General features: G+C 42.4%; 1 protein-coding gene across 2 annotated transcripts in view; it reads right to left on the reverse strand.

Annotated features, from left to right (window-relative positions):
- Positions 1-12,820, reverse strand: part of SLC38A8 (solute carrier family 38 member 8) — a 33,448-nt gene that overhangs the window by 13,355 nt on the left and 7,273 nt on the right. For both annotated transcript variants that reach the window (XM_072980533.2, XM_072980534.2), the window contains exon 2: positions 5,999-6,183. In XM_072980533.2, the coding sequence (XP_072836634.2) occupies positions 5,999-6,183 (185 nt within the window). The remainder of the gene's footprint in view (positions 1-5,998; positions 6,184-12,820) is intronic.

Here is a 12,820-nt window from a genome sequence, read left to right on the forward strand (position 1 = left end):
AGAAACATCTTATAACTTTCAAATTGCTTTCAAGGGCAGGCTTGATTTTGTTTTTGTTTGAGAGTCCGTGCACATTTGCATACGCACGAGAATCTGTAAACATTTCCCTTAATACATGCATTTCTGTAAATGATATTCTTTGGTGGGTACTCTCTTGAGACTTCCCCCCCATCACTTTTGAGAGGGAGGGAAAAAAATCTGATATGCATTTAATACGGAGAGCTGAGTTCAAAATTTAAATGTAGAGTTTAAAATGTAGATAGTTCACATCGCAACTTGGTGCATGGTTGCTAAGAAGCAAGTGATCTCGTAAACAAAATCTCTTACAACTGGAGCCTTGCAGAGCAAACAGTTCTTTAAACAGGAATAAATTAAGGGCATCGTATTTCCTGCAGAATAATGGCAAGAGCCAGATTTGACAGAAGCATTAAAAAATGTGAGTTGTAACTCAAGAGGAAATTGTTATAAAATTTGGTTCTGGTAGTATTTAATGCCACACAGATTACACATTTAATCTTTAATACACATATTAAAAAAAGAAATAAATAAAAATAATCTGTGCATTATTTGTGCGAACAGTTTCATCTGTGGCACAGAGATCAAATGGTGAGCCCCACTGGCAAATTAATGCTTTTTGTCTAACAATGCCCTCCCATTTTGCCCTGTTCTCCATAATTTCTGAACGGGTGGCAGTCATAGAATCACAGAATAGTGAAATTGGAAGGGGCCTCTAAGGGCATCAAGTCCTGCCCCCTGTTCAAGGCAGGAACGTAGATCAAAGGATATCTGCCAAGGGGTTGCCTAAATTTCTCTTGAATGCCTCCAACATTGGAGCGCTCACCACCTCCACTGGCCATAGGTTCCATTGTCCTACTTCTCTAACAGTTTGGAAGTTTTCCTGACATTCAATCAAAATCTGGCTTCCTGTAACTTGAACCCATTGTTGAGCACCCTGCACTCTGGGATGACTGAGAACAGATCCTGCTCCAAACTCAGTCACGGGGCCGAGTTGGTAAACATCCCAAGACAAGGACCTTTCACATCCGCGGTCCTACACAAACAAGGAGTCGGAATGTTATACAGTATTTTGAAAAGGACATCATTGCATCACCCTTGTGGTGCAGGGGTTAAACTGCAGTATTGCAGCCAAGACTCTTCTCAAGACCTGAGTTCGAATGTAGCAAGCTCAGGTAGCCGGCTCAAGTTTATCTAAGCCTTCTATCCTTACGGAGGTCAGTAAATTGAGTCCCCAGCTCTCCGGCGGAGTGATGTGTAGTCTGCATAACTGAATTGTAAACCACCAGATAGCACAATGGTCTAGGGCTCTGGAAAACCGGGTTTAAATCCCCATTTGGCTATGGAAACTCACTATGCAAATGGAACTGGAAAAACCACTCCTTAAATATCCCACTTATTTTGAAAGCCAATTTGTTGGCATCGGACAAACACAGCCTCCATGAACATTTGCACTTCAGTTCACACCTTTGTATAGTTCGTGAAAAATTTATTTATTTATTTATTTGTTTGTTTGTTTGTTTGACCCAGCCTTTCTCCTTAAAAAAGGAGCCATGTTTTATATGTTAACTGCTCCTTTCCCCCCCTATGTATTTATTACGCCCAAAAATAAAAATTAAGAAGGGCCCAGAGTGGCTTACATCATTTGAAAAAGTAATATTAAAAGCTAAAGACAAGTAAATTATTCAAAAATTTTCAAAAGGATTAAATAAACATCATCTCCAAAATGTGCATCGTGGGTTGCAGCAAGTCACAAAAGGACTATAAATGCCCCAAAATTAAAATTTAAAAAGCGAACTCATTAGTGCCACACAGCCATTCCTACTTTGATTTTTGGGTTTCGAAGAGACACTGATGGGAGACCCTCAAACCTCTTTGAAGCAAAAAAAAAAAAATGTTATCCGTGAGAATCAGGGGAAAGTTGGTCCTGGATGATTTTTTGATCCGTGAGCTCTCACACAGAATCAAGCCACAATATTTTCCCCCTCTTTCCTGCTCCCGCTCAGCCAATTTCCCAATACTAAATATTACTACAGACCATTGAATCTTTTTCCAAGACCATGAATGCTGGCAAACACTCACTGTGTGATATTGAAGCCACACCCTAGGGGATCAAACATTTGGCAAGCATTTATCAAATTAGTGAACATCAAAAACTCGCAGGAGGAGAAACTTTTTTTCCAGCTTAGCGAGTGCTAAAAGGGAGTCACTAATATTTAGAGTAGCTGTTGTCCCGTGCCGTTAAATCACCTCTGACTCATGGCGACCCCATGAAGGGGCCATCTCCAACATGTCCTGTCCTCAACTCTTGCACACTCAAGCCTGTGGCTTCCTTTAGGAAATCCGTCCAACTCATATTTGGTCTTCTTCCTCTTTTCCTGCTGCTTTCCACTTTTCCTAGCCTTATTGTCTTTTCCAGAGAATTCTGCCTTGTGATATGCCCAAAGGAGGACAACCTCCGTTTCAACATTTTTTTTCCTCCAGAGATCATTCGGGCTTGATTTCATTCTAGGACCCACTCGTTTGTCTTCCTGAAGATCTAGGGTATTAACAAAGCTCTCCACCACCTTTGCCGGAAGACAAATGAGTCCTAGATAGCACACAGATGCATTTTCTTCCTGTAAATTTTCTTCACTGTCCTGCTTTCAAACCTATATATAGTTATCCAGAATACAAGAGTATAGATTGAGCTCGGTCTTGCTCTCCACGGACACATATTTCGACTTGACCATCTTTTCTAATTCCTTCATTGCTACCTATCTGAGTCTACACCTTCTGATTGCAGTCTCCATTTGGACTGATGATTGAGTAAAGATATACAAAATCTGTAACAATTTAACTTTCTCATGGTCAACATTCAAGTCCCTGTAGTTTTCCTGTAGTCATGGTTTTTATCTTCTCCATGTTCAACTACAATCCTTTCTTGGAATCGCTAGTTCCACAATCAGAAGAATGCATGACTCCGTCAGCTTCTGTTTCTCTCTGTTTTTGTTTTGTTTTTACAGTATCAAACTCAGCTCCTTCGGCACTTTTTCTAGCATATATATATATTTTTTTATCCTGAAGTTTGACCAGAGGTGGGGAGGGAGTAATTAAGTTTGCAAGAAAATTTATAGGGTATTTTTTTATATAGAAATATTTTGGCGAGCACTATTCAGTGTATACATTTTGCTCAAGAAGGATCTGTTTTTTTAAAGCTTTATTACACTTTGAAAGATTGCAACAGAGCTGTGCCTCTTGAACTGACAGATAAACAAACAAACCAAAACCCATTGCATTAATGTTGTTGCACTAGAAGCTTGAACATATTTTTGAACATTGTTTTCATTAATGCATAAAATGTGTGTGTGTTTCCCCTAACAGGGATGTTTTTATAATCTTTTTAAAAACAGAGAACACCCTTGCAAAACTCAGGGCAAGGCAAATTATTATGGGATCACAAATGGATGGTTGAGTGGTTTGAAAGTGCAAAATTAAAATGCAGCGTAAGCAAATTTCTCTTCCGTCCCTTCGTATGGCCCTGATGATGCTTTAAGATCATTTGCCGATGTCCTGTTCCACGTGCTTCCTGATTTGGAAGGAAAGAAAGCCAATCTCCTTTTTAGACCGGGGTATTTTTTTGGCTATAGTCCCTTCTCTCTAGAGAGGCTGTCCAAAAGTTACTGTTTATATATGTCACTTTTTGCCCCTCAGTTAAACTATATTATATAGTGATATTGTGGTTTTATTTTGCACGACGAGGCCAAGTGTTCTCACCAGGTGGTGCATTTTGGTAAACCTTGGCGCCTCTTTGTGATGAGGAACAGGCCATCAACACTTTGATCAGATAAAATATACCTAGTACCTGAATCACCAGTTTGGTTTTACCTTTGGTCCATGGCCACTCTAAAAAGGTTTGTTTATTGAATGCAAATCCTTGCGCTATTAGTTCAGGAGTATTATTCTGGGGCAGCTAAAATATTTATTAAACAAATAATAAATAGTAAAATTTAAATTAACAAGGAAGTAAGCCCATTGGATGCACCAGATCTACACTTATGTTCACAAGACCAGGTTTTAAGTGAACGGAAATGTATCACCCTTTATTGCTATTGTTATTCTCTGCAATTTGCTACACCAGGTGGCTTTTTTCTCCTCTCTCTTGTCAAAAGTTTGTAAAAGTTAATTTTTTTTTAATTGTCTAGACAATTCCAAGAACAGCAGTCTAGACCTACCATCTAAGTTCCCTCTGATGTTCTCATGGGGAGAGAGGGAGGAAGAGAGAGAGAGAATGTATTGCAAAAAAAAATAATTTTACAAACTTTTGATGCATCATGTCATTGGAAACAATGATACAGTATCTCTTTTTTTATTTAAATTCCATGCAGTGTACACACACCTTGTTATAGAAGGTGCTGCTCTACACACAAGGAGTGTAATCCACAGGAGGATTAAGATGGAAGAATCCTGCTCATTTAAAAATAAGGAGGTGACACAGAACCAAAAAATATCATGAAGAGAAACAAGCTAAATGAACGTGGAGGCCAGCTTCTCGTTCCAGCTACTGACTTGCTAAGACATGCCAAAACAGGCATGGCACAGATTCTGCCCAGAAGTCAACCCTGCGTAGATTTTCACTTAAAAGTGAAGATGCAAAATAAATGGACATCCATAACACAACTGCAGAAATAGTCATCTGCAGCTCATTTACGGCAAACAAACAAATAATAATAATTATAGATCGTCCCCTCAGTTTGAGGAAGAGTTGAAGGGAAGCAGAGTGGGGTTAGAATGGGGGAATGAGCCGAAGGTGAACATTAGGGGGTGGGAGAAATCTACTTTTTTATCCAGAGATTCTAAGACTTGCGATCTAAAAGAAATTCTCATTTTCAAGCTTGGGGAAAACAGATCTAAAGAAATGCTTCTTCCTCTCCGGTGATTTAAGAGCTGGACTGCAGCCCAGGGTAGGTTTGTACAGAGATCACCGAGGAGCGATCGTCCAGCCTAGGGGGTTGGAATGCTTAGCTAGAACTAGGGGGCCCTTAGGTGAAGACTCTTTTCAGCCACCAAGGTCAACCGGCGGCTTTGATTCTTTTATTCCTCAGCCTGACCTACCTTATAAGGTTGTTGTTAAGGTTAAAGGCAAGGAGGAAACTGTGCATACTGCCCCTTTGCGCCTTGTAATTTTTTAAAAAAAGTATATTTTATTTATTTATTTATTTATTCAATTTCTACCCCGCCCCTCTAGACAATGTCTACTCGGGGCGGCTAAGTTAAATAAAGCTCAGTGTTGAATACATTGTGCGTAGGCAAGATGTACTAGAAAAGACAAAAAAAACTGGGGAAAGTAAGCAACAGCAGGAAGAGAGGAAGAAGAAGTGTGAGATGTACTGACTCAACAAAGAAGCCACATTCTTGAGTTTGCAGGACCTGTTGAAGGCAGAACTTTTTGGAAGTCATTCATTCAAAGGGTCCCCATCCTCAGTCAAACGCACCCTTGATAGTGTATAACAATAACAAAGGCAAAACTCAGAACAAGAACAGGAGACAGCTTCCCAGAGCATATGCCGAGTGCACTTCTGGAGAAACAAAACCTTCACTCATACGGATTGCAGGATAAGATGCTTCTCAGGCACTACCAGGCACTACCAGGCCCATGGCCTCTCTCTCTCTTTTCTGTTTAAAATGACAGATAAACTTTCCTTAAGTTATTTGGAAGGCAGGGAAGCATTTGAAGAAACCAGAGGATCTCATCGTCAAGTTGGGCTCAGCCAAGCAATTCTGCATCCTTCCATTTCACTGAGGAGTTTTATTAGTCTTAATTAATAAATATAAATATTCCAGTAACCTGGTTTCTCTCTCTGCTTATAGTCCCTTTTATTTCATTTGTAAATTTTGTTTTCTTTGGTTTCCATCATGCTTCCCTCCACTCTTCCCCTCCTCCAGTTTAGGACGGGACCCTCTCGCGCCGCGCCACCCTGGAGACCCCAGCGTGGACCCTTACCAGCTCCACGAGGACAGCCGGGAGAGTTCCTCCGGCCTTGCTGAATGCCCAGGGGAAATTGAGGAGTCCGGCTCCGAGGGCTGATTTCAGCAGGATGAAGACCGCCCCAGAGGAAGACAGGCTGGCGCTATCCAAAGTGGGCTTGGCCAGCAAGCTGATGCTCTCTGCAGCCAACCCCTCCATTTCTGAAAAGAGAAGAGAGGTGGATGGTTTTTGTCTTTGTCTCTAATGCTCCGAAAGCTGAGCAGGACACCCGTTGACCCTCAGACAGTTCATGGAGCCCTTTATTCCTTTCCTGATCTTGATGGCTACCGCTCCCGTCTTGTTGCTCTGAAGCCAAGTAAAGGGATCCTCTTGAAAAAGGCAATTTAAAAAATCACCCCTAGTCACAAGGTCTACCTTGGGGTTTGGTGGGGGGATGCTGAAAGGGGCCCCCAGACAAGAGTGGAAACACAAACACACACACACACACACACACACACACAGAGGAGGGGACACAGAAGGCATCTTTTTTCCTCCCGGATGGTTGCTTAATTTAATTAGCAGGTTCAGTTGAAAAGGTTAAAATTAGGCACCAGGAGAGTTGGGACAGGACCAGAGATTCTGCAGGAAGAGGTTTGCACACATTGCCAGCCGGATCAGTTGCAAAGGCAGAGAGAAGGCCAGAATGGGCTCAACCTCCCAGCTGTGCCCAGTGCACACCTTTTAAATGACCCAGGGCATTCCCCCACCCCACCCCAGTTTCAGCCCAGTTCTGTACCTGGTACCGGCAGAGACCCACACTCAAAGTGGAATATTTCAGCAGATTATGTCGATCTTATTCCATCGACAGAGTGTATATATGCATCAAACTCTGACGTTGGAAATGTTTCTGGTTCTGGACTATAGCTCCCATAATCCACCAGTCAAGATCAGATACAAGTTATGCTCGCTTGATTGCCTTGCTGTAATTTTAAAAAAAATTGGAACAGAGGCAAGCATAAATCAGGGGTACCTTGCTCCAAAATCCGAGTATTTCTGAGACCCTCTGCTGCATTTTGGAGAAATAAGATAAGCAAAAGAATTGCATTCAAAAGACGAAGAGCTTAAAAAATGTTTACAACTGAAAGACATGCACAGATACACTTTAGACAACGCAGAGCCAAAAAGTATAGTATTGGACACTACTAAGCTGGTTGCTTTCCATTTTGATTCCCATTTTAAAAAGAAAGCAGAGCCATAAGGACTACCGCATAATCCATAGGGAGGCGAACATCCAGGCTGGAAAACTATTTTTTTGTGGCCCCTGAGCAGCACTGAACATCCCCAAACCATTTAGTTCAAGAAGGTCCCTTGCACCTTCTAGGAGGCATGGGAGAACTTTGACATGTTTTGAAGGACCATCCGCCTGTTCCCCTGCCACTTGAGAGGGAGACTGCTCACTCCAACTGCACCCAAGCCATCCACGTCCCAAAGGAGCTCAATCTCCCCCACCCACCCGCAAGATCCTTTAAGAAGACCCTTGAAGTAAGAGGAAAGAGACCCAGAAGTGCAGCTTGGCTTCAAAACTAGCTCTCTCCCAGTGCTCTCCCTGCCTATAGTAAGATTTCCATCAATAACACGACCCTGTGAAGTGGCGATCAATGAGGAACAAAGGTTCTCAATCTACACGATGCCCAAACTGAGACAGGATGAAGCATAACACAGGAAGATCCCATCAAGAGGATGACCAAGGCAGATGATTGGTTTTATCATTCTGAGGTAGACCAGAAAGTAGGCATCGGGTTTTCAGAATTCATGGACTAGAACTGACAGAAGTCTGTAGGAATTTCCCCAGCCAAACGTCTGGAGCCCATCCTTTCAGAGGTCTGTAGTGGCTTTCAGCTGAGAAGTAATGGCTTCTCTCAGACACAGCGAAGACAGGAAAAAAAAAGTGGCTAGACAGGGCTAAACCTTCTGGGAAGGCATTATGGATTGGGCAGTTTCCCAGAAGCCCCTTGTATGGGTTATAACAGGCAGGGAGACTAGCAAGACCTATAATGCCTTACAGGTCCCATGGAACTTAGTCTTGCAAAGCCACTCTGTCCATTTTCATTAGGTCCCAGAAGGAGCCCTTATTTCAGGCTGGCTAAATCCGAGTGGGAGAGTTCCTTCAGATGTCTGAGGGCTGTCATCCATGAACTCTGAAAATCTTGTGCCTACCAGAAAGGGATGACCACTCACCAATCTGCTCTGGGGACACCACTCCCAACCAGTGACATGGGCACCTTCCAAGGGGCTGGTCAGGAGCCAGTATTAGCCACGGTAGCCACTAAGGAACCACCACTGGGTAAGGATGAAAGAGGCAGCCTCTATTCTTCCTTCTCCCTCCCAAGCTGCATGGCAGGCTTCTGCTCTCTCTTAAAAAAAAGTTGGAACTGAGTAACGCAAAACCCCAGACAAGGCACCAGAACTGAGCTAGAGAATATCATGCATGTCTTAAAAGCAGAAGGATGGGGGTTGCAGCATTGAATCGTGTGTGCACAAAAGCCTTCCTCAAAATAGCCTCGGCCACACCAAGGTCCGCAGAAGATACTGGAAGCTATTCCAGATTCATTTGAGCTAAAAACATTTTTTTTAAAAGGACTCAATTTTGCATTAGTAAAAACCCGCTCTTTCTATTAAAGGATATATCAGCCGAACAGCTCAACCATCTTAATTCATTTTTATTTCCCAACCATGTGACCTTTTGATCTTGGTAAGTAGGATAAAGAGACTTTAATCAGCTGCTACGAGGAATTATGAACGGCTAATTGTGTCTGTCATCCCAATTCTATCTTTGCAGCCTAAGGTGTTCCGAGCCTTTCCAAATGTCCTTTTTGGCCCTCATCATCCTGAGCGGCCCACAATGGAATGCGGGCAGGACTGGCTTGAGCGATTTACAAATTAGCCTTCGGGCTGTGAAAGGAATACGCAGCCAGTGAGAAAACCCCATGACAGGCTGGCGCACTTTGATAAAATTTTGTCCCGGCTTTCAAAGGCTCTAATCTTTTCATTAGCGGCACAATGAGAAAGTCCTTCAGCCCCATGTGGCAAACATGGGAAGCGAAATGGTAAAATGTCCAGCTCTTCCTCTGATGCCAATGCCCCAGAGAAAGCTGGACAAGTATGCAAGAAAAGAGGAAATGAAGACTTCCATTCAATTGCTAGCGCCTAGTAGAGTAGACTCACTGAATCAATATGATTTACATAATTGTCAACTCACCATCCAACAACGGATTCAATCGATCCAGCAAGCACTAGCAGAGCTCAGAGTGTTACATTTTAAAAGGAACTTATTGATTTTCAGCAGCCAGGTTACCTATATCATCATGACAGCTCCAAATGGCCAAGAAATTTAGGATTAACTCCTTCATCTTATCAGCAAGCCCACCGAAATATAGGGAAATACTCTCTGGCTCCCCCTAGGGGCAAATTCTGATACTGCCTCTTGGACGTGTGTTTAAAGAGAAATTCAAAACCTTTTCCTAGGAATGAAAAAAGAATGTCACGAAGCCAGAACATTTTTTGTCAAAATGTATTTTAAAATGCCTTTAAATTCGGGACGTGGTGGCGCTGTGGGCTAAACCGCAGAAGCCTCTGTGCTGCAAGGTCAGAAGACCAGCAGTCATAAGATTGAATCCACGCAACGGAGTGAGCTCCCATTGCTTTGTCCCAGCTCCTTGCCAACCTAGCAGTTCGAAAGCATGCAAATGCAAGTAGATAAATAGGGACCACCTTGGGAAGGTAAAATGGCATTCCCTAGTCACGCTGGCCACATGACAATGGAAACTGTATTCAGACAAGCTCTGGCTCTATGGCTTGAAAACGGGATGAGCACTGCCCCCTAGAGTCAGACACGACTGAACTAAAAATGTCAAGGGCAACCTTTACCTTTTAAAATTCCCTTTAGAACCCAATTTCAAAAGTAGTGAAATGCCTCTTCTTGCATAGCAGTAACACAAGAGTTACTCAATACTGGAATTTTTTTTTCCAGATGGAGGGCTTTCCATTACCCCCTTCGGCATTCTGATTTTCCCATTTCTGCATAATTCCCCCCTCTACAAGGCCCCTCCAAACCGTATACAGTAAATCCCATGTGTGGCCAGCACTACAGATTTGTATAAGGACAGGATGATCTTGACAATTTCATTATTACTTTTTGAAATCCCTTTTCTAATTAGGCCTAACAAGACTGCTTCCCATGTGTACACACACACACTCTCGTAAGCCAAGAATTCCTGGGAATGAAGCCACAGTATGCTCCAAAAATGTCTTTTAAAAAAAGCCAGAAGGGCAAGGTTCCAGAAATGGAAGCATTGGTTAAAACTGAAAATAGAAGGCATTAGAAAAAAATGATGTGATTTCTCTATGTACTTTTGAAACAGAGGGTATCCATTGCACACTCTTACTTCAGGTACAGAACACACCTCCTTAATTCTTATGTTCTGGTTTGCCTGTTGTGGTGCTTGTCCTTTTTAATTTAAATATCGGAGTTTGGAAATGACCAAAGTATTTTCACCAAAATGTATTTATATTGCCCACTGTGGATTACACAAGAGATTTTTTTTTTTGCATGTGATGATAGCTTGGTGAGGTGTTCATAAACCTGCGGTATTTCACCAGTAGAAATATCTGCTTTCTTTCCTTTTTTTGCCAAAGGAGACTGGGTACTGTATTTTAAAAGGTGTTGCCTCTCAGGAAACATGAGAGAAAATGCAGTTAGTAAAGAGAACGTGAACAATTCAAAAGCGAGAATCGTTGTAATAATTAAGCAATAAAATCTATTCTACAAGTAAAACTACAAGTAGAAATAATCTTCTTTCCAAATAGAAGAAGATCTGTTAGTAGACCCAGAACACCTGAAAAATATCTCTCTTCTTTCCTAGGCCAACAGCAAAAGGCAGATGGAAATAAAGGTTATGGAGGCAGCTGGTGACTCCAGTTTCGCAGGAGCAGTGAATCCAAGCCAGGTTTTACTTGAAAATTTAAGAGAGCTGTCCATGGTGCTCAACCTATTTTGTGGACAGAGTTTCGTACTCTGGATAGCTCCTACAAAGGTTCAGACAAAAACCTGGAGTGGAGTTAGATTTGCCCCACTAATCAAATTCACCATCTTTCCCACCCACTCCTTACTCCATGTATAAAAAGAAACTGTACAGGTGGCAACTAAATCTTCCTTTACCACTGGCGAGAAGGCCGTTTCCTCTACTGCTCTGGAAGGTGTTAAAGTAGCCTAATAAATTAGGGGCACACATACGGCACACATTTCTGCTCTTCAACTGCTTTCTATCACCTTTCATTTTCTACCATTGGCAGCAACAGCTTCACCTTGCCTAAACTTAGGGTCAGACAAATCCATCATCAGAGTAGACCTTTGGTCTAGATGGGTGGGATAGAAATCCAATAAATAAATAAAAATTAATAAAATCATATTAAATCAATGGCTCATTGCTTTGAAGTTGGTTTGAAGTCATCTTTTTGAGTTCAACTTTGGTGCTTTCCTCATTTATTTAGACTACAAATCCCATAAGGGGCTACCAGTATAGCCCACGGCCAGGTGCTAAGTGACACCTAGTTGAAGACATCTGAAGAACCATCTCTTCAGAGAGGCTTTCCCTTAGGTACTGGCTGTCTGAGAGGGTTTTTTAACTGGATTGTTGGGCTTTATTGCTTTCCATGTGTTTTTGGTATAGGTTTCTTTAAACTTTTCGTGTTTAGCATTTGATTCTTTTGTAATATTTGTACACTTACTTGCTTTTAGCTTTTAAAATATTGTCTTCTACTGATGTAAGCCACCTTGGATTCTTTTCAAGGAGAAAGGCAGGGGAAAAATATTTGAAATAAATAAATAAAGAAGGCCAGGTTGCTAAAACTAACTGCTGTTCGCGATTTGGAAGTAACACACAATCACTTGAAACGGTCCTTGTAACACAACAGCAGAAGAGAACAAGCTCATGCAAGGGATGCTACATGATGCTTAAGAAGGCCTTGCTCCAACCTTTAGGTTTCACCTTTCTCTAGTCTAGACATGGTGGCACTGCGGGTTAAACACCAGAAGCCTCTGTGCTGCAGGGTCAGAAGACCAGCAGTCGTAAGATCGAATCCACGCGATGGAGGGAGCTCCCGTCGCTTGTCCCAGCTCCTACCAAACTAGCAGTTCAAAAGCATGTAAATGCAAGTACTGTAGATAAATAGGAGCCACCACGGTGGGAAGGTCACGGCGTTCCGTGTCTAGTCGCGCTGGCCACGTGACCACGGAAACTGTCTTCGGACAAACGCTGCCTCTACGACTTGGAAACGGGGATGAGCACCTCACCCTAGAGTCAGACCCAACTGGACTAAATGTCAAGGGGAGCCTTTACCTTTACCTTCTCTAGTCTCAATCAGAATGCTAGGAAATGCAAGCCAAAATCTCTGCAGGAGGCTAGTTTACACCTAAACGGTCAGTTAGGATATTCTTCCCTGGTTTAATCTATTTCTACTGCCCTTCCTTCCTTCCTAGCTCATCCCTATTCAAGTCTTTTGATCCACCATCCGAGGGGCTTAAAGTCTGGGGACGTAAACGGACTGTGTTATCAGACTGTGTCCCAACAAGTAGAGAGAATGAGACCTGGCCTAATGTCCCTCCAGTTGATCTCCACGGCTCACACCGAGATTCAAACCCAGCTCCCAACAGTCCAAACCTGAGGTTCTAGTAACACTGGTTATTTCTTAAAAGTGGTTTGGATCTGGGCAATTCTCATCCACCTCTAAGTTCTTGGTCGCTAGAGCTGATCTGAACGAGTGGCTAAAGTTCGTGGAGCTAGGACTATAACTATTTTT

Source organism: Pogona vitticeps, chromosome 10 (assembly GCF_051106095.1).
Source record: "Pogona vitticeps strain Pit_001003342236 chromosome 10, PviZW2.1, whole genome shotgun sequence".
NCBI lineage: Eukaryota > Metazoa > Chordata > Lepidosauria > Squamata > Agamidae > Pogona > Pogona vitticeps.